Source organism: Apteryx mantelli, chromosome 15 (assembly GCF_036417845.1).
Source record: "Apteryx mantelli isolate bAptMan1 chromosome 15, bAptMan1.hap1, whole genome shotgun sequence".
NCBI lineage: Eukaryota > Metazoa > Chordata > Aves > Apterygiformes > Apterygidae > Apteryx > Apteryx mantelli.
In genome coordinates, this window is record NC_089992.1 from 21,123,658 (window position 1) to 21,146,346 (window position 22,689).

The 22,689-nt window shown below is 38.6% G+C and overlaps 1 protein-coding gene across 9 annotated transcripts in view; it reads left to right on the forward strand.

Moving 5' to 3' along the window:
• Positions 1-22,214, forward strand: part of RAB8B (RAB8B, member RAS oncogene family) — a 38,099-nt gene extending 15,885 nt beyond the window's left edge. For 5 of the 9 annotated variants that reach the window (XM_013957114.2, XM_067305642.1, XM_013957117.2 and 2 more), the window contains 9 exons: positions 6,808-6,868; positions 8,045-8,105; positions 9,525-9,602; positions 10,730-10,819; positions 11,598-11,663; positions 13,919-13,969; positions 15,408-15,432; positions 15,562-15,729; positions 21,997-22,214. In XM_013957114.2, coding sequence (XP_013812568.1) covers positions 6,808-6,868; positions 8,045-8,105; positions 9,525-9,602; positions 10,730-10,819; positions 11,598-11,663; positions 13,919-13,969; positions 15,408-15,432; positions 15,562-15,729; positions 21,997-22,016 — 620 coding nt within the window. In that variant the 3' untranslated portion in view covers positions 22,017-22,214. Of the gene's footprint in view, positions 1-6,807; positions 6,869-8,044; positions 8,106-9,524; positions 9,603-10,729; positions 10,820-11,597; positions 11,664-13,918; positions 13,970-15,407; positions 15,730-17,870; positions 17,941-21,996 lie in introns of those variants that run through there. The other 4 variants (XM_067305641.1, XM_067305644.1, XM_067305645.1 and 1 more) reach the window with 4 other exon arrangements.
• The last annotated feature ends 475 nt before the right edge of the window (positions 22,215-22,689 follow it).

Genomic DNA, 22,689 nt, shown 5'->3' on the forward strand with positions numbered 1-22,689 from the left:
CTGGATGACGTGAGCTACTTTGCTGACAGAGATATTTAGTGCTTAAGAGTTATCTTGCTTAAAGAAAGTATATTCTGTTTTCAGCATCTACAAACTTGTCTGGTTTACAGGCAGGAGCTTCAAGTAAGTCTGACTGTACCTCGGATCATCTTTATCTCCTGTTTCTTTGGCTTTGTTTTTGGGGGATTTTTTTGGTTGCACTTATTAAATGATGCAGTTAATGGTTATGAATTGCATATTGTCCTGCTTTAAGTGCTGGTTTCTGACAGTCATCAAATACTTGGCTTCCTAAGCTACCTTTTAAATTGGGGAAAATCTGGCTTTCCTACCTCTCAAATGTGGCAAAGTTTTTCATGCGGTAGAGCACCGTATACTGCATGTCCTAGAGACCCGAGGGAAAGAGCAGCTTTGGAGCTGATGACAGATGCACAGATCTCCCCTTGCTGCGTTACAGGACAAGCGAGTGTGGAGCTGGGTTCTTGGGACAGCACTGCAGCTGCTTTTGGCCAGTGTCTCGCCGTAGGTGGAGATTCAAATACAGAACAATTCCTGTACGAGCACAGGGCTGCAGCTGGTCAGGTCGTATCCTGGCATTGGAGCTACGCTGGAGCTGCTCGCGAGCTACTTGGTGGCCACCTTCAGTCTGTGTTAGCAAGGACTTGAATTTCATCATTGATTCAATCTAGTTTGTGGTCAGCTGTTCGGGGGGGGGGGGGCGACTGTGACTGTGTGTGCTGATTCTCTTTGCTGTGCCATCAGTAGTGCTTGCAGGTAATGCTAAGCTGAATGAGGGAATTCATCCAGCTAAAGATTAACCTGACCAAAAAGAGAAGAGGATTTGGTCACCACTCTTCAGTGGCTACCCACGCCTACCCGAGTTTCAACTAGCTGGGCAACTGGAGCCTCAACTCAAGTCTGGTGAATGATTTTAATATTTGCTGCTCTCCAGTCGTACGTTGGCTTGAAAGGAATATGTTTTCCAAGCAGCTAAGTTAGTGCATTCCTCTTAGAAACAGTCAGTCTATAAATAAGCCTTAAAATAAGCAAACCATGCTATCTGTATCAGTATCTGTATCAGCAATTTTAATGTATTCCAGAACAACTTTAGATGAAACTAAGTTTTCACTGAATGTCACTTATTTTATATTCAGAATGGAATGAGCAATAGAAATAGGCTAGCTTCTCTTTATTATGCACTTTCATAGTGCTGTAATATCTAGGTTGCAAACTCTAAAAGAAATTCTGCAGAGACCTGTCCCCTTTAAAATTGTTGCTGAAATTGGTGATTTTAGTCTTGTCAAGTAGTATTAAGTTCTACTATTATTTTATCTTGCAGTCTTTAAATGTGGATCAAGTAATTTTTGATGTTTAAAATCATGCAATTCAAAGGCTTTTGAAGGAGTTTGTAAATTCTGAATTCAAAATTCTGAAAGGAGAACCTGATTTTGCAGGACCCTCTGGTGTTGGCCCTGAAGCCCTCCAACATGCTGCTGCGCTGCCAGAGCTCCCAGCAGCGCTGCCGTGAACAGGTGACAGAAGCGCGTTAGAGTGCTGGATTCAGATGTTAGTATGATAATTGGATTACACTATAGGTCATTGAGCTGTCAAAAATCTGAATGTTTCAAAGTGTAGCTGGTCTAATTCTGATAATTGAGTTGTGTTTTGAATCTCATTTGTTTTTAAATGACAAGTAATTTATCTTGGGAAGGAAAGGGATGTTGGCGTGGTAGTTGTACCCTAGCTGAGGAGATAAGTCCTGTCAGAAGCTGCATTTTGCTTAACGTTATTATGAGCATTGATCTGATCTAGTTTACGAGTTCCAAGTGCTTATTAGCAGAAAACCGCCTTATGTCATATGTACATGGCACTTGCATCTTTTATTGCCTTACCTACTTTAGCCATTTGTGTCTATTTTTATTTTGCCACCTGTAGTGTGTTTAAACTTTCCTTCAAGAACCTTACTATGTTCATAGCTTTAAAGGTGCAAGACACTGCTGTTGTCATTGTGTAGGAAACCAATATTGGATCTTTTGTACAATTGAAGAATGAGGTGAAGGAGGGCCAGCTTAACCTGAAGAAGCCCATTCAGCCCATTCTGATTTAAGTTGTCTTGTGGATTCTTATGGGGTGTCCATATTGAATACAGCTTTGTCCTGTTAAGTCATAGAAGGATGAATAAATACAGTTGCACTTGTGTATAATTCTAAAATAAATGTATCTTGCAACTTCTGAAAAATATTGGCCTTCACCCTAGTGTGTTGCTTAATGTTTATCTGCCCTATTATTTAGTGGTTGCAATAAAGACTACTGCATCTTTAAGTCACATACTGATACAAATGTTGCTGAGATCATCTGAAAATTCCTTGCAGATGTTACTAGGAACTAAAGCCAAATGTTCAAGTTCAAAATGATTAGACTTTGCTCTTTTGCGTTAGGCACTGTATGACACACTAGATGTTGCAAGTGTTCCACACCCTGCCTATTACTCTGATCTTGTTTCCTACTTGGTCATGTTCTTGTGTTTTCTAGAATCCTTCAAAAAAGATCTAATAAATATGCATCTTTCTGAGGCTTCATTTATCAATCTTTATAGATTCAGACAGAAGTGATGTAGTAGAATAAAAGATTCCCTTGAAAACACCACTAGAAAAAAACCATGGTTGTGTATGTAGCCAGCAATGCCTACTTCAGAGAACAAAAAATAATAATTCCTGGGTAAGCTTGCAGGAAAATCTACAAGAACAAATCTATCTCCCCCAACTGGCAGATGGCATATGGCAAAGAACAAGTTTCTGGAGGAGTGTTGTCCTGGGCGTCTGTCAGTGCTTGGTATCTGCTGGGGAGGTGTTGAAACCCTTCAGCCCTCCTCCAGGCCTGAGGTCAGTGCTGGCGTCTGCACGAGCCGGTCATCCTGTAGTGAGCGAGGTGTGTAAATAAGCATGTCGGTGGGCTTCAGTACCGATTGCCTATAGCTCTTCAAAGTATAGTTAAAAGCAAATGCACTTGCAGCCATTGGTTCTGACATGTGCTGTTGCAGTGTCTTGGAGATGAGGGGCCTGTGACAGCTCTGCAGAACTCAAACCTGCCCTTTGGGAATCGGCAGACAGTACCAGCTGTTAGAGCTGTATTACAGCCGTATTACTGCTGGCTAGTTCTGACGTTCAGCTATGCAGCTAGTCACTTGCTGTCTGCAAGAAGCAAAAGCTACAGTGAGAAATATTTTGCAAATAATTCCCTCCCGGAATTCAACAAAACGAAGGTGAAGCATATTGCTTGTCAGTCATGTGCTTCTTCTTGCTTCCTATTTCTGAAGGTAGCTTACAAATTCACTTGCTTAGTTTAAGTTGCTCCTAATTCAGCCTTACTCTGAGTGACTGCAGGAGGATGTTTGTTTTTCTTTGCCTTTACATATCTATAAGATTCTAACATGCTGTGTCTTGCAGTAAAGTAGCAGTTCTCTCCAGCTCTGTCCATTAAAAAGTTCAAAAATCAGAAAAGACCTATGAACACAGTAGGATAGGAAGGACCAAAGCTGCGAACTTGGAACAAGCTCAGCTTGAAAGCTGATGCATGAATTCCAGACATTTTGATGCCCTGTTGCTTAAAACGGGAAGGAGACTTTGTATCTTGACTCCTTTCCCAATCTTGTAATGAATTCCTATTTTAAGTCCTGTGGGAATAAGTGCCACAGAGTTGCTGCTTATCAGAGAATCTCGTTGGAAAAAAATTATTTCCCCTTAATTTTGACTTCTTCCACTCTTAGCTCAAAAGAGGTAAGTGGTTAGATAAGTAGGGAGATTACCTACTTAAAAGGGTGGGGGGTTTATTGTATGCAAGTCTTGCAAAACAGATCTCTTAGTTTTCAGTTTGATAAATAAGATTTAATACTGCAGTGTCTTCTACATTCATTCATAGATGGGTCTAAAATGAGACTCTAACAAGCAAGCAAGCTAGGCATTATTTTTTTTATGCCTCTGTTCAGATTCTTAGTGTTTAGTCACCTGTTTTTATTTCCACAACTTGGAGGGAAAAAAAAAAAACTTTAAAATGCTGCTGCATTGGGTGCTATACATATTTTTATAAATTTTTTTGTGTGTTTTATATATATTTTTTTTGTAAAGTACATCTTGCATTGCTAGAGATGGAGAGATACTGTACTGTGGAGGATATACGGACTAGTGTACACCATCACAGAGTGAAGCTTATTTGAATCCCACAAGAATTTACATCCCTCAAGGATTTAATTTCCTGGCTGGTTTCTTACTACAACGGCACAAAAAAAAAAATATTATTAAGCATAGACACTCTACAGAATTAGTGAAATAGTCATTAAAGGGTTTTATATTGCATAATTTGCATTGAACTCTGTACCCAAAGCGTTGCTCAGGCTTAGCCATGCGAGGGTATTCAGCAGGAAGTGGTAGCCTGTGTCGCCAGGCTTGCTCCGCGAACGTGTGCTGCTCACCGCTTCCTCTTGCTGAAGTGAAAGAACAAAAGAAACATCAGTCTGTAGTTCATTTCAGCCTCTAAAAAGTTGCAGTTGCATTTGTTGAACCTCTTTGGATTGTAACAGAGATATTTATGGTTTTCCCCTGTATGTTGTTCTTTTTTTAGCTTTCGATTTCATCTTTATTCAATAAAAATGTTTGGTGGAGTTCCTGCTAGAAATCTGAAGTTCTGAGAAGCTATTTTGTGTGCAGATCCTGAGTTTTAGACATGATCAAAGAAATGGTTGTATCAACTGTTTCTGTGCCGTAAGGGAAATGACTAACCACTAGAAACCAGTCTGTGCAAGGCATGGACTGGTGCACCTAATATCTAACTGCAGTGTGAGCTCACTTTCTCGGAAAACCATCCCTACAGGAGTCTCATGCTCTCTGTGCTGATGTGTCTTAGTTTCATTAGTTCATAGTACATACAGAATTATCTTTGAACCACAGTAGTCTCTGAACCTCATTTTCCTGGTAGGGTTATTGTATTTAATACTAAGATTTCAGGCCTAGACACAAAGGAACTTCTAAAACTGATTTAATTTGCTGTTGTCCATGGTAAAATAGCCATTCCAGAAAAATCTGTATTTGTGCTTTTGGAATCTGTGAGGCTAAAAAAATATATTGAGAGCCAAGGTCATTTGTTTTCAGACACGAGTACAATGAAGTGTGACTTCAGCAAGTGTTACAACTGGTTACTAGAAAGAAATCTTTACAGCAAGGTGGATGCAAAGTCCTCCCAAATGTAGAATGGAAACACACTTGTAACTTCTGCTACGTATAATAAGAACTTTTTTGTAATAAATGTCATCCTTATATTGCTTTAGAGGAATGCAAGTTAGTAATAGATCTTTTTGCTTTTAAATCTTGGGGAACCTTGGGAATTTATGACTGTAGTGGTGTCATAGCATTTTAAAATACTGCAGTTAATTTCATACAGTGTTAAAAGTGCTGATGTGATGTTTGTACTGATATGTATTCTTTCTAACTAATGGGCTAAACTGTGTATTCTTATCGCATCAATATTAAATGGCTGAAACTTGGTATTTTCATTCAATTAAAATTTTATGCCCTTCTATGAGAAGGGTGAAAGTCAAGTAGTTAATGAATATCTATATTTCATTTTCAAATACTGCTGTAGTATATTTAAAAAAAAATCCCATAGCTTATTTCCAGTGATTCCTGTTTAAGCTGTGGATGAACTAGCAAAGCTAGAGACAGGATTTTCCCAGTTAAGATACCCTTGATAATGGTCACTTAAGGTACATCTGAGGAAGAGAAAAAAACAAATAAATCATTATGACTAAATATCAGGTAATCTTTAAGACTCAGTGAAGGGAAAATGGGCCATCAGCCTCAAAACGGACTAATTTTGGGGAGGCTGTTCTGAGATTCAAGAATCTGGCAATCACATAGCAGGAGTTCAGCAGTCTCGCAAATTTGAGCTATATTTATAATATAGATTTAGAGATGCAAAAATTAGAATACCCAACCTGCTAGGTTGTTTGGAAATCTTGGCTTGGATTCATAGATCCATTTGAAGACCCTTCTAAACCTTAACAGATCTTACTAGGCTCTTCTGAATTTATTCATTTTTTTTTCTTTAACCCATAGTTTAAAAATCTGCTTTCAGAAACAATCACAGAACCAGTAGGTACCATGTGGAAGAGCAAGGGGGGAGAGAGGAGGGAAGCATTTTCTCACTAACTTTTGGAGCTTTCCAGGAAATTTTAGTTGCTCCTAAACTGGTGTTCTCAGAACAGTCCCATGGGTGGTCATCTTCAGTCACCTTTTGTAACCATCTGTGTATCTTTTATGTCCTATGATCCTTTCCCCTTCACTGTGATGTCTGATTAGATTGCATTAACCATGAGCATTAAAAAATAGGCACTAGTTTTGAAAAGCAACTAAGCAGCCATAGGATGTAACTTTTCTGCAGGTGCTGAGCCAGTAGAGGTCCTAGGGAACTGATCTGAATTTCAGGGACTAGTCTAAAGCTAAGAAAAATAGCAATTTAAACTAGTGGCCTTATTGGTATAAATTGGAAGAATTTTGAGATTAATTCTTCTCATAATCTTGACTAATTCTAGTAATGAGTCTGAATTTGTTCTATTTTCATTGAGCAGAATAATTTCCTTGATCTTTTGGATGCAGCTGAAAATCTTTGTGCATCCTCAGCACTTCCTAGTGCATGGAAGAAGTGACAGCTTCAGAATAATTATCTTTTGCCTAACACTGCTCTTACCAAATCATCAAAAGGAAACTGAACACTTCCTTTTCATTTGTTGCAAAACTTAAGTATCTTTTTCTCTGGCAGGAATCGACTTTAAGATCAGAACAATAGAATTAGATGGAAAGAAAATCAAGCTACAAATATGGTAAGTATTCAGTACGTATCGGATGGATCTTTGAGCGGGAGCACCTCATAGCTTTTGAGCCTGGATGTACTAGAAATCTCATGACTCTTTTCATTGGCGCTCCATGAGGCTTATGCTTTCTTTTAGCTTGGTCTAGAGTGGCTCTGTTTCAGTAGCACAGGAAATAGCCTGTTCGCGTACTAGTGTTAAAGCAACTTCCCATTATATCGAAAGCTGTCATCTTAAATGCAGTTTTAGTTACTCCATGTGGAAGATAAGTATTAATTACGTAGCAGTAGACTAAAATGTGAGCCAGAGTAGCTTTTAAAAATGTAATCTGAATTCTCTGATACTTGGATACCTGGTTGTACTCACAAATGGGCAGGTGATAACGCTGCTCGCGTGGTGCATAGTAGAGACTGAGCCTCCTGGTAGCAGCAGATGAGTAGTCGTAGAGTAGCTTTATTGTACATGCCAAACTCTTAAAAATGCTACTGGTGAATGTAGGGTTATTGCTGATTACTCAAGTCCTAGCAGAGATAATCGTGACCTCAGGAGTAATACTTGCATGCCAGCCAGAATCCTTGTGACAAAGGAAGTGAACTGCTAGAAGTGGTTGCTACAAATTTTATACCTCTGATGGCAGTCAGAAAGCTGGGGGGGGGGGGGGTATTCAGGTCTTTGGGGTTCAGCTCCCTCTAGGTGTAACTAGTATCCAAACACTTTGGTCCTCCTGTTCACTCACAGATACTACTTTGAAGTCATCTAGGATAAAATATCAGCACACTAAGGTATAGTGGCTGATTCTAATAGCTAATTGTACATGAAAACACACTATCCTAAAAATATTTTACTGCTGCATGTGTTAATTCTTGTTTAATGCAGGATTCGAATGCATCAGAGCTGCCTTTGTTAGTTATTCTAGAGAAGGCTGTGTAGCGCTGGGTTTTCACTGTTTGTGTGAAAATTCAAATGCTTTTATACAATATTTATGGTGCTTCTGTAACCACTGATGTAAATATGATAGCTGAGGGGGAAGAGGGTGTTGAGGGCTAGAAATTTGTGCAGACAGCTTCTAAATGGTACTTTGCTTAATAAGTATCAATATGCTGTTATTCTATTTAAAAAGACATCTATTTTAGTACAGAAGAGTTTAAAGAAGGTCTCCAACGAGTATTTGTTTTCACTGAATTTTAGGGATACAGCAGGCCAGGAGAGATTCCGCACAATTACAACAGCTTACTACAGAGGAGCCATGGTGAGTGCTTTTCTTTCCAAAAATTCAGGTACAGCTAGTGTAACTGGTTTGTTAGTCTTAAGGTTATACCATGTAAGACTTTTTGTTTGGAGGGTTGCAGAACTGTGGCTTGTGACATGGGGAATAAAGTGGTGGTGGGGGGTTGTTTTGGTTTTGGTTGATTGGTTGCTTTTTTTTTTTTTTTTTTAAACCTGCTGCTACTATGTTTAATCCTGTTTTCTGTGATGAATCTTTGAGCCCAATTGTCTTTTTTACTATAGTTGTAATCTCTGCAGATATAATGAGAAGCTAAGTGTCTAAGTTTTAGTTTGACAACTTTTTAAAATGCAATCAACCATTTTAATACAGTTGAAGTGCCTGAAAAATAGGTAATGAATGGTTTTAATATTAAGAATGTATCTCACTGAGTTGCTTTTCCTGCTGCTCTTCATCACGTTCAGCTGGTCAAGAGTGCAAAATCTGCATTCACTAGAAATCTGATTGCATACAGAAGCCCCTTTAGCTTATTCCTCAATTAAGGATGACCTGGAGTCAAATAATTGCCTTAGAGGCTGCGCTCTGTGTGGTACAACTGCTTGTAGTGGTTCTTAAATGCCAGGATTTGAGACGCTTTAGTTTGGGATGCTGCTAGTTTCAATTTGCTGATGACTGTCTAAGCTGATACTATGGTTTCTCTGCCATGTGTGAACAGATGAGTTGCATTCATAGACTGGTTGCACGCCCAAACAGCCCCGTTGTTATGGGACACGGATGGGGAGCAACAGTCATGGTTGTGGTCCCGTGTTAGCGCGTTGAGCACTGCAGGGTTTGGCAGTGGCAGGGTCTTCTCCCTGTCACAGTGCACGGCCAAGGACCTTTCTTGGCCTTACGAAGGATGACTGGAAAGGCAATAAAGAATGGAGGCGAACTTGGCAACGTGTAGTTAACGTAGCTGTTGTGTCGTTTCACTTGCTTTGCTATTTCTTGAGAGCCCATGCAGTATATGTATACAGCTGTGTGAAAGAGCTACAGCTTCTGTGAGAGCCCCTAGTGCCAGCTTTGCTGTAAATATCTAGTGGCCCCAGCAGGTGAGATCTCATGGGACTGTCATTCTTGACTGCATGAAGCTGCTGACTTTAACAAGAGTCATGGTCTCTGTTCTAGTAGAATTTGTAAACTCTTCCTGATCATAGGCTAATAATTTAAAAATTCATACTAGTAGTGCGTTCAAACTCTATTGAACAGTGCCAAGAGAAGTAAATAGTATTTTGTGTAAACTTTCAGCAAAGGCATAATGCTTTGAGAAAGCATTATTGATTGTAGGGGCATAAGTTCGATCTCTAGTGAATTTTTTGCAAGTATAACCAAACCAACAACACACATCAAAAGTGAAACAATAGTGCTTGCTCATCTAACCAGATTTTTCTTAATTTTATTTAGGGAATTATGCTGGTGTATGACATCACAAATGAAAAGTCTTTTGACAACATAAAAAACTGGATAAGAAACATTGAGGAGGTAGGTGCTTTGTAACAGGAGGCATTGGAAAGTAGTTATTATTTGCACCTTATGATTTTTCTGGGACAAACAATAATCAAGTAATTATTTACTTTCAATATAGGAGCCAACATATATGACCAAATTAGACACTGCAGTGAATGGAACAGTGCTTACTGATGGGAAGAATATCTATCTCGTTTATCTAGGCACAGAAAGTAGGAAACTTAGGTTTAAAAAGCAAGCATAAAATAAGTGTTTCAAAACTGCTTGTTCTGTATAATTTTTATTGTTCTTTTTTGCTTTTGGGTTTGTCTAAGGAATGGGAAGGAGAAAGATCTTGGGGTATCTGCCTTGCCCTGAGGTGATGACAGACCTGTCTAATTTCAGTTGCTATTTTGTGTTGTGTATTTATCCATTTAAATATTTTTGGTTTTTTTTCATTTGGTCTTGGGTAAGCTGCCTGCTAACCTCTCATAAATTATTTAACATGACATGCTGTCAAGTAGGGGAAGGTCAGTATGAAGTTGTAGGGGAAACCCTAAATTAGTATTTAATGAAGCTGTAGTTAGGTAACATAATCTTACTGTTTTTTCTCTAAGATAAAATCCACAGGCTTTTCCTTATTATTGTTCTTTGGCGCTCTAAGCAAAATTCCTGTGTTAGTGGTCAATTCAATGTGATGGTGACTGGACTAGAAAGGTATGCTTCAGTGTTTGTGCTGAAGTGATTATTACTTAAGTCTTTTATTAATAGCCTCTCTTAAAAATGCATGTGTTGCATAATGATACTCCAACCAAATACTGCAGATGTAAGGGTACCCACTCTACTTCAAACTGGTGCATGGACACATCCAAAATAGCCAAATGCCTGTGCATGTATGCAGTCTGGTATGGAGCTGGTGCTGCTGTAGTCAATCTGTAGTGATATTCAGGCAAATTTAATGTGGGAATCTTTATCCCAAACTATTTTAATATTTAGTTATTGGATTGCCTGTTTCAAAAGGCAGTCCCTTTCTCAGTAATGCCCTCTCATTAGATAATTTCTTTTAAAAGAAAATATTAATTTGTGGATGAGTTTGGCATACAGAGAATTCTTTTAAATAATGCTATGATTTGTTTCTGAGGGATTGCTTTTTTCCCCTTTAGCATGCCTCTTCAGATGTAGAAAGAATGATCCTTGGTAATAAATGTGATATGAATGAAAAAAGACAAGTCTCAAAAGAAAAAGGGGAGAAGGTAAACTTTCTATGTTGACTTACCTTGCTTAGAAGCCTATTTTTCTTCTTCTCAGGATTCTGGTTATTGGATATTTGATTTGTTTTAGGTATATGAGAGATAATGGGCCTCAAACCTCATGTTTCAGAACTTTTTGTGTATTATAGGATGTCAGGTTTTTGTAATAGCACTTGACTGTATTCAAGTTTGAGTAATTTAATGTTACTGTTGTCTTGAGGGAGAGATCCTGTAAAGAACGTTGATCCTCCCTATACCATCGAGTGTTATAAATCTCAATATAAAGCTTTGTATATAGTTTGATCATGTTGCATACAATTCACCATGGTGATTACTGACACTTCTTGTAAGTATTATTAAAGCTAAAATAATTTGTTGTTCTGCAATACTAACAAGCAAGTAAGAATACTACACAATATATCACACAGCTGAAGTAGTATAGCTGCTAGTAACACAACTTACAGGATGGTTGTATGTAGTTATCCTGTCAAAAAATCCAAATCAGTGAAGATTCTGTCTTTATGCTCTCTTCAATCCTAAATAAGTTATTCTGTGAGCAATTCATGTTTTTGTGAGTTTTGAATTTACATGAGGATTTGGCCTGTTAGAGTATTTTGTCTAATTGTCCAGTAACATTAATGCTCTTGTGAGAGAAAGCAGACAAATGAAGCTTTTTGATTTTTTAGCATCATAGAGTCCCTGTTCTATTATGAACCTATGTAAACATCCCTTTTGCAAAGGAACTTTTAAATACACTGAAAAACTTTAACCTCTCTTCCAGTTAGCAATTGATTATGGAATCAAATTTTTGGAGACAAGTGCAAAATCCAGCATAAATGTGGAAGAGGTAAGAGATGGATGTTACACTTAGTTATGTTTCTTGAAGTACTACTGTGGAGGCATGTTATGTGATCTGTAACTGCTGGACTTTCTGACCTGATCTGAAACCTAAAGTGACAACTCCAATCTTGTTTGTTTAGATAGCTATTGTAAAACCCAGGATGGCTTGTTTTCTGGTAATATCTGGAATACTTTTTAGATAGGTGTTAAGAGTGGTTTGCTATTACTGTAGAAACTGTTTCTTTAGACTTCTTTGTCTTGCTGCTTAAATTACAAGTGCTTTTGGACAAGGAGTAGGTGTAATGTTAGAACAATGCTTTGTGCAGGAAACTAGATTCAAGATTCTTTACTTTCTGAATAACGTTACTATGTCAAGGAGACTTCAGGTTACTACTAAATATGTCTATGCAGATGAGACTTAAGATTTGCATTTAAAATTGGAACATCAGTGTAGACTGTGATAAGTTGATGTCAGAGGAGAAAGAAAGCTTATAATACTGTCTGTAGACTTGCGGTATGTTTTCTTGCAAATAAATTTCGTGCAAAAAACGCCAGACCCTATTTATGAGAGCATAAGGAAATGGAATCGGAAGGAAGAGTGGCTCAGCTCGAGTCTGTCTTACCCTGAATCACTATTGTAATCTTACAGAGGATGGGGGGAGGATGTTAACTCTATGAAGAAGGTGGACAGTAAAACATGATATCAGAAGGCAGTTACATTAAGACGCTCTCAAAAGGATTGAAGTGTGAGCTGGTTCAAAATCTTGTGAATGTACTAAATAATCACACATGATATGTTAATCTTAGAAATATGTCACAACAGTTTTAGGGCTGGGGTTAAGCAGTGCAGAAATGCAGTTCAGTTCGTTCAAATAAGGCAGATTTGTTGTTAAATGGTGTTCCTGAAGCTAATGGTCTAAAAGCCTTTCCAAGTGTATTGTTGGGATACTTTTTAGAAGTCCTCCAGATACATACCGAATTCAGATCATGCAGCTAATAGTTTAACTAGAAACTAAAGAAATTGTTACTGTAAAATAGCATGACTGATACTGTGCCCACTAAACTGGCACATAGCCTTTTATCTGATTGCAGGAAGGTTGTGATACAATAGTTGGTTCATAGTTAGGATGAATTTATTTGAATTGTGCTGCATCTGCAGTAGTGTTTGACCTCATTTTCACAGTATCTCTGTGATTCTTAGAGCAGGCAGTAGAAGTGTGAACATTAGCAACTAATACCAATAGGCTCCCAATAAAAAGTGGATACCATCTTCATTAGTTCTTCCAGATGGTTGACTTGCTGCCTCATGACATGCCCTGCAATTTTGTTCTAACTTCTGTAGGTCATTAAATGCACAAAATTAATTTGTGCCTATTCCAAAACACTTGGCTGTCTGAATATTTTTAAAAATTGTCACATGAATCGGGAAGAAAGCACAGAAAGAATGCAGCTGGTGTAGGTATTCTGCCAGTAATGATTTAATCTTATTTTCACCAAACGTTTAACTTGTGGAAACTAATACAATTGTGATTTTTTTAAAATTTTTTTTTCCTTTGGATATATTCAAAATACAATGAGAGTGGAAAATACTTACCACTTTTCATTCTGGAACTGTCCTTCAAGTATTGGTATCTTCAGATTTATCCCTAAAATCTTGTTTCTCCCTGCTTCTAATTGCAGTATTTTCCTGCTACAGAAATTTCTCTGCTGCTTTGTGCTGTGAAGTTGGAGATGATGAAATTTGCCACAGTGATTTTAAGATTGTTAGAAACATAAACAGTGTTGTTGGTAGCCCAAGTGCAAAGGTTTTGGAGGACAGAAAGAAGGTGCTGACCTTGATGTGAATTCCCAGACATACCAGCCTCAAAGCTCTCTGTAGGTTTCTACTTGCAATGCACAATGTATGGTTTGGCCAAAAAAAAAAAAAGCAAATGTATGCTGCATATTTGAATCACAATGCTGTGTAAACAGCCTTCCAGTCAGCAGTTTTTTTGTTCAAGAGCTATGCAATGGGAAAGGCCGTTCACTTGCTTCAAAGTTTGGAGAGAAGGAGACTAAAACAGGATTATTTTTTTTATTTTGTTTTTGTAAGCATGCTTATTGCAGTGTAAGTATTGTGCACAGAGTGCCTTGCAACTTGAAGTGCTAGCAGTGGCCTACAGAATACGGTATTGTTAATGTGTCTGACTACTCCAAATCTGTCTCGTCTCTAATGTGTCTTATGACTGATCTTTTTTTTTTTCCTCTCTCCCCCCTTGCCAGGCATTTTTCACACTTGCACGGGACATTATGACAAAGCTCAACAGAAAAATGGTTTGTATTTCCAATCAGCATACAATCTATATTAATTGAAATGACTAGTTCTAAGAACTAGCTAAGCAGTGGCCCTACCTAAAAGCTTGTGGGGATACAGTGGCTGCTAGTTTAAATTTGAGTGAACAGGTTTTGATCATTGCAAAAAATGTTGCATATTGGGCTACATTAGAAGAAATTGGGCCCTCGGAGCAAAGTAAGTTGTTGCCTCCCCCTGCTTGTTGCTGCCGGACTACTGCATCCAGTTTTGAGCCTCTCGATCCGGGAAGGATGCTGGTTGAGGATGATCTGGAGAGAGTCCAGCAGAGTTCCTAGGATGGGCAAGCGCCTAGAGCAAAAGAGCGGTAGCTAAGCCACAAATTGCTGCTTGGGAGGTTTGGGCTGGGCATGGGCGGCAGGAGGCAAATCACTGATGAGGGTAGCGCAGCCCTGGAATAGGTTGCCTAGAGGGTTGTGAATCCATGTCTTTGGAAGTTTCCAAAACTCAGCTAGACAGAGCTCTAACTGACCTGATCTGGTGTTAGTGATAGTCCTGCCTCGAGTGAGGGGTCAAACTAGATGATCTCCAGAGGCCTTTCGAACATTTCTGTGATTCTGTGACATGCTTCGTCTGTTTTTAATTCATAATATAACCTGTAGCTTTGATTTAATGAAGCCATTCTTAAGTGTGTATGGTTCCAGATGTGGGAAGCATTGCTGCTCTTAACAGTTGTTCGCTAGCTTTAAATGAGGTTCGGAGACTATGCCTTCATTTACTTTATTACTTTAAAGTATTTTTTTGTAGAAGAAGCAGCAAAACGCAGTTGGTGCCAAACGTGGTTGTTAATTTCTTAAGCACTTGTGCAAACATTTGGCTAGACTGATTGACTGATGCGATCATGGAAGTTGCCATTACTAGTGAACAAGAATTTAGTGATGCAAATCTTGTTAGGCGAATGGATTTGCCACTTTCTAGTAAAAGAACCTTCAAAAAACCCAGTAGATCTTGTGGTTGAGCCATTCAGTGGGGTAGATGCTAGAACCCACCTCTGCTTTTAATCAGATCTTAAGCAGATCAGTGTATACCTGTTCTCTACTTAAGTGGGTACTTTAATACAAACACACATCAGTGTGCAATTTTTCTTTATTTTGTGAACACTAAATGTAGTGCAACCTGAAATTGGTGTGTTCTTTCTAACCATGAGTATGATCCTTGCTTTATTAAACTTCAGATTGTGCAGTCACTCCTTGAGTTAATTCCTGAGATTTGGACTGTTGGATAAGTTCTTTTTAAAGTAGGCAGTTTTATCAAGGGATTAACAAAGTCTGGATAACTGAAGAGCTCAAGTTAGAGCAGACAGCTCTGATTACTGCTTCGCAAGGCAGAGGATGTGAAGGGAAATTAGAAAAGCTATTTTTTTTCTGCATTTTGTGATGTTGATGTTCTTTTCTTTTTCAGAATGACAACAGTTCATCAGGGGCAGGTGGGCCAGTAAAAATAACAGAAAATCGGTCTAAGAAGAGCAGCTTCTTTCGATGCACGCTACTTTGATGAACTTCTAATGATAGACTGCAGCACACTTAGAACCTTTTCTGCTTCTTTGAAAGCACAGGGTCACAAAGCCTCAGAAATAATACCACCAAGCTGCTGCTGAGAGCTCCATTGAACGTAGACTGCGATACACAAAATACCAAGTGGATTTTGCTCACTAAGCCTATTGACCTGTCAGGCTCCTCTTTCTCAGATATGGAAGCTATGAAGTGGAGACACAAATGCAAGAGTTAACTTGTTTTCCTTTTTTACTTTCTATTTTATTGCCTGTTGCAAAAGCTGCTATGTTCCTTTTAACTTTGCACATCCATATTAGCCTCTTATTGCCTGTTACAGCACAATCTTACATTTATATTTGCACAGTTTGACCCGTAAGAAAGATTTTTAACAGATTTGTGCAGGATTTTCTTTTTATAACAAATTTATTATTTTAAAGCAGAAGAGCCAGGGAACAGATTAAGTCTTATTTCCACTAGTTTTTGCTGTATACATGTGGCCATGACTGCAGTATGGATGTTGACACTCTAGTGATGAATATTATAATAACAATTGGCATTTAACAATTTGTATTTTCTTCCTCTTAGATGCACAAATCTGTTTATGCAGAAGCTGTGGCTTCTATTCTGAATGTAGTATGTTGCTTTTCTTTCTTTACCGGACTTAGCGAAGTTGTGTTCTGAATTGCCAGTCACTGTCTGATTCACAGATGCACCCTTCAGTTATCTGAATAAACACAGTGTCTTTCCTCACTTAACTTCCCTTTGTTAGCTCAACCTGTCTGCACCTTTTTTTGTTCCTGATGAGGAAGTACGCTCTGGAGTCGAAATCGTCATCACAAATTGGCCTCATTGCTCTCACTTAAGTGGCTTGCGGAAATTGAATGCATGAGTTTTGAGTAACCTCTTTGTGGATTCATTTATTCAGAAATGACCGCTTCTAAAGGTGGCTTTCATTTCTACTGTAATTCTAAGGATAGTCTGTTAACGTCTGTAAGCATCGACCCTTGACAACAGAGGCATACAAAAACTAGCTTCCTGTGCAGTTGCTAAAGTTTATCAGGTTCTGCCACTAAGGAAAGGCTCACGCTAGGGTTATAATGTAGTATTTGTTCTGCACTTAATGTTGAATGTGTGAAGCCCTCTTTGGTCTGCTCAAGCTGTTAAATTATTTTATCATCAAAAACTGGTACCGTGACCTAGCCTGTTAGAAGCAGAATTGAAACTTAGTTGCCTTTTTACTCAGTTGAGCATTGTATAACCTAAACTTTGTTTTACCACCTTTTTAATGTGTTCTGAAAGATTTCCTGGGTAATTAAAACAGGTGCTTTTAGTTTCTGTTGATGTGCCAAACTTGGACCATTGTAAGCTTTACCTACAGGCTTGTGTCCAGCTTGTTCGTTAGTAGGGGGTAGGTGGATCCTGTCACTGTCACAGCAATGTCTGACGTGCTCGCTTTCGCTCCGCTGCGTTGTCTAGAGCGGCAGTCAGGGAGTTGGTTGTTACCACCAAATAGCTCTGCGTCGTTGGTGGCACTGGGTACTGAGTTTGTCATCTCTGGGTCTGCTGTAAATATTTTGAAAGAGATTGGGCCAATAGTATTAAATTTAAAGACTTTTGATTTGAAAAGCTTTATTAGTAGCAGGTTCCATAAAGTTATAAAGTTTTAAGTGGCTTTCTATCAAACTGTCCCCACATGTAGTTTAATTGAAGTGGCTGTAACTAAATTGTGAATCTCACAACTTGCTGTTGCTGCACTAAAATAGAAAAATCTTCATGGCAACAAGGTTTAGCGGAAAAACAAAGCAACCCTAACTGCTCTGTTGTCTGCCCTGGATGTTTTTCTTGGACAGGCTAAAGCAGTTATGTTTTCTGTATGGTTTAAAAAAAAGAAGTGCTTTCTATACAGAAAGTGTTGTGACACCAATTATGAATATTGTTTATTTTCAGTAATTTACCTCTGACTTATTTGGTGTCGTAATACTTTGATTTTTATCTCAGGGGTTGTTTGCAAACCAAAACTGACATGTTCTGCGTTTGGCAACGTTTACAGAATGCTTTGTATTGTTTTTCCTGTCCTATCTGTGTAGTTAAATGTACGTTCAATATTAGTCTCCATGAACTTCCCTTTGAAAGAGCCTGTAAGTAGTAGAGTCTATGAAGTGCTTCTTGAAGCAGCAGCAAACGGGGGGTATCTGCTCTGTATTTAAAACAAACAAAAAAAACTTGCTATTTTCTTACATTTAGCTATGCTAAACTGTACATAAATGTGAGGTAAGACCATAGGAAATTCACTTTATGCATGATAAAATAATGCAGTCAGTATTTCCCTTTGCTTAATGTTCATGTAAAGTTAATCTTTTTCTATTTGTAGAAGAATATAGTGCAATTTTGTTGTCCCCTGCTGAAACTGAAGAAATCTAATTTCATGTCTTATGGATAAGGTAAAATGCAGATTTCTCTCTCTCTTGCTCTCTTGTTTTGTCTTGTTTTGCTCCCACCCATGTTCTCCAGCAGTATTAAATGGCTGAGTGGCTGCACTTTACCAGTGTGCTAATTTTTGGTCAGTATAGACCTCTTTCTGTGTACAGTCTGGATTGTCAGGCATTGAAAAATGTGCTGTATCTTAGCGTGCAAATCAATTGTATGTTTTACTGGGAACTTTTTTTTGGCTATATTTTGCTTTAGGCAAGTGGAAGATGACAAATGATATGTTCTGCCTAGGCATCAGATACTGGGTACTACAGGCTTATCTGATATCAGTATGATTGTTTTGTGCAGTCTTTGTTGCAACTTTGCTCAAGACTATATAATCTGAACTTTGAAGGACTCTTAACTATACCTCAGTCAACTAGCTACTATTCTGATGTCCATTAGAATGAAAGTCATGCAGTTATTATTCATTAAGCAGCAAATGTAATTGCAGTTATTATTCATTAAGCAGCAAATGTATTTCTGTCTTGTTCCAAAAATTGTCATCAACTTTTTAGGAAAGGCAGACTTTTTTGTGGATTTTGATTAAAAAAAACAAAGCTGCTGTTTATGCTGTTGATTTTTATTTTTTATGAAACCTTTCCCTCTGCCCCATGTCTGTGCAATGTATCTTGACCAAGTTTTTTTCCTAAATGGTTTAAAAAACAAAAGAAAAAAATGGTCTCAGTGCTTCTCAACTTTAGCTTTCAGTCTGTGCTCAGCAAAACATGCACAAAGTGTTTTTGTTGAGGTAGATATAGAATATTTGATTTAGTTATTAATTATCCTGAAGTTCTATTATTGTATTATTGTTAAAACTTAAACCACTCATGAAACCTAACACAGCTCACTTTTTTGGGGGGGGGGGGGCGGGGGAAGGTTGTTCTCAGAAATGCTAATTGGCTTTTCAGACATGCAGGTTGTTTTGGGGGGGTTGTTTTTGAGTGGTTGTTTTTTTTGTTCTGTTTTTTTAGCAAAATGTATTTCCCATCACAAGTACATTTCCCCTCCTGGTCTGCTAAAGTCAAGTGAATCAAGTCAATTGTTTTTTGCAGTTGAAAACAGGAGTCTGGAATACACATATTGCATTAAAAATTGTGAATGGATAATGATTTGAAAGCTACGTGAATAATATGTAAAATGCATAAATGTGTTATGTGTGGAAATGCATCTGTTATCTGTTTATATATAAATGTAACTGAAATTTTGCAAAGTTAAACTTACTAAGGGTTAGCCTGTAGATGATAGGTCCTTTTTTCCTCCGTTCACTGAACTGCTTGTGCCGCTCTTGTTCTTAAAAATAAAACTTGTATTTCTCCCTGCCACAAAAGCAGGATTTCCATCAATTTTTATTTCCAGTGAATTTAAGTATTTTAGTGTATTCCTATGGCCTTACAAACATTTTTCAAATGAAACTTCAATTACAATTATTTTAATGTTATATAGCTACTAAATTCAGACTAAAAAGTATAGCCCTTGAAAAAATGCTTAATTTTGAAATAGGATTGTTTTACCATGTGTGTTTAAGCACATTTTATCTCTGCTCTAAAGGTGTAATATGAAAAGCTCCTGCAGATAAAGTGAACTGGTTATGTTGTTAACTTGTAAATCTAATCGTTAATTGTGTATTGATATGTATAGACAAAAAATCCCAAACTCCCCCAAAACAACAAACTCGGTGGTTTTATTATTCCATGCAAACTTTTTTACAACAATGTGTCTCAAATAAAAGTTACATAATGAAAAGTATGTGGAGTATTTTGTATGAAATATTCCATGTAGTTACACAGTTAGCATTTCCCACCTATTTCCAGTACATCTGTTGTGGAAAGGGGTCCAGCTGAATTGCATCAGTAAAGCTTTGCTTAACTTCAGTGGCAAGTCACAGGGGTGTTTTGAATGGTTTTGCTTATGCCTAAACATGACTGTTCTTCAGATTTCTCCAGAAATATCCTGTACTCCTGTAGTGATTACTTAGCCTAGTAATGAGATCTAAGTATATTATTCAGATGACCTTAGGCTTCGTAAAGATAGCGAGACACAATCTCCAGTTTGAATAAGAATTATCTGGTCACTTAAATTGTTAACCCTGATTAAAATATATAAATATATATATATATGTAAAGGGTAAGATCTTAAGACTTTTAAGTAACCTGAGGCACAAGTAGAATGAACTAATACAGCAAATATTGTTTGCCCAGTCTCCTTCTACACTGAGGGATTCGACAGAAATATTTGTTGGCAATTACATTTACAGCAGTTTTTGACTTAGAAATTAGCGCGGTTTGGCAGTAACTCAAGTGATTGGTGTAAAAAAGAAACTAAGGAAAGAATGGTTTGGTCTACTCAAGCCAAAGGCAGCTTAATGGCTGCAAGACCCAAGTGGATGCCCTAAGGAATACACAGCAAAGGTACTTCAGCATGGGTGACAAGCCAAGCCGCCTCTACTACTCTTGCTTTTCACATTTTCCCCTAGTAGACTGTATTTAGCTGAAAGGATATGTAGTCTCTTTACCCTCATTAAGAGCAAGCTAGAGCTACATTCTTGTTCTCTAACACCTGTGTGTGTTTTTGTTTTTGTTGCTTTTCAGACTGCTGCTTCAGGACTGTTTAACTTGCAGATCATTGTGATCTGAACTGATTTTAGATGTTCAGCAGTCCTAAAAGCTGAGTCCTTAAATTCAGTTCTCACAGAAGTTAGTGGCATGCATCTGCACCAATAATGTCTTAAATGTATTTATATTCCTCATGTATCAAATGGAAGTGGCAGGAATATTTGTGGTGCTAAAAATGGTGATTTATTAAAGTTCCTTGATCTATTTTTTTGGTGCAGACAAGGTATTATCATAAAAATAGTGCTAACACATTTGTAGATGAGAAGCAAATTATTGCACATGTGTAGAACCTATCCAGCTTTTATAATTGGTGAATTGCCTTTCTCTTAATTCCTTTCCTTTTCCAACTTAGTTGACTAGTGTTTTTTAGGCTTCTTGAGCTATCCCAAGGTCACTAATATCACATAAGATTTCAAAATAATCTATCTTTAGAAACAACTCTAATCTACAAGAGATACAGAAATGAAGTTTTTACAAGTTTCATTGCTTAACGTTGTTCTTGCCATCTAGAGGTTTGAAGAAAGGGCAGGGAATGCAAAATATTATCATATGCTGAAGAGACAATTTCTCAGTGTTCTAGGATGTTGCAGCTTCTTATTCAATTTTGTTTTTTTTCCCACTATCTTCAGCAGAGCACATCAGCATTAAGCTTCTGGTATGATCAAATGTTACATAAATTCCTATGAGCACAAGTTTGGTAAATAATGATTGTTCTTTCAATCTGCAAAATAAAACAGTAAGTGGGATGCACTGGGATATTGGTGTGGATTGTGGAAGGCACATGTAGCTTGTGAACTCTGCTGCTGCACACAGTGCACCCTCTTCAAAGGGAAGAACAGTTTTGTAAACATTCAGTAAGTGCTGAGAATTTCACCCTGTTTAGTCCTAAACAGCTTCCTGGAGTAGACAGTTTTGAGATGACCTCTTGCAATTGTGACTTTTTTAAAAATGAGTGGCCATGATGCACAGCTGCCACTCCAAAAGCCTCGTACCAGGCCCTGGTCTCAGACTGAGCAAGTCAGTCAGGTGAACTTGCTTTTAAAATGGTTTTGGATTTCTCGGGGGAGCTTTACCATTGCGTACACTAACCTTTCCAACCTGTTTAACACTTTAGTGGCACAGAAGAGATGATGCTCCTGTGAACTTACCTTGTGACACAAAATGGCAGGCTCCAGAATTGCCCAGCTTTCCTAACTGCTACATTCACAACTTAGGATGTTTGCGGCACTGTGTCATGCATGTAACTTCCTTTTGCTGGAGCAGCTGGCAACGTGCTCATCTGTAAAGGAAAGCTGCTGTCTTTACCCCATTAAGAACTTCCACTTCACTTGTAGTTGGGTCAATAACTTTTTTTTTAATATGGAAAAGTTGAATGTTTAATTATTTTTCAAGGCTGTTTTTTCTTTTTTTCAGGCATTGTAGCAACTAACTAGCTCTGGTATATATTCTTGATGAAGGATGGGATTGTTCCAAGACGCCTAAGCAAGTTCTAGCCATGGATTAGTCGTCTAACGCTGCTGAACACTGCTTCCACGCTTCCTCGCCTGGAATCCAGCGACTTTGTACACCTCACATTTATGCTCTGAACCAATAAAATAGAGGGGGACAAGGCAACTATGTGTGTCTTAAATGGTGTTTGTAAGTAGTCTTCCAAAACAGCACTGACACAAGCCCTTGACATTATGCCGAAACAGCTGCCTGTGCAAGGGCTGGGGAGGGGCTGTCCTTTAAAAGTATTCTTCAAATAATTCAGTTAACTCTTCCTTTAGCCGAAGTGCTCCATTATGCTTCAGATATTGTATTTGTTTTAAGAAAAAAGCGCACGGTGTAAAGCTGCTCGCCGTTGGCCTCCGCGCCGCAGCAGGGCCGCTCTCCACCCTGCCCCGCGGGAGAGCCGCGCTGCCCGGGCGCCTCCTGCCCGTGCGGCGGCAGGTCGTGCTGCTGCGCACAAACCGCGCCGTTTCTGGCAAACGGAACGCGCAGGCCCCGCGCGCCGCGTCAGGGCGCTGCGGGGCAGCGAGGCGGCGGCGGGGCAGCGAGGCGGCGGCGGGGCCGCGCCGGGGGCGGGGGGAGGCGGCGGCGGCGGTCCTGGTGCCCCCGCCGGGC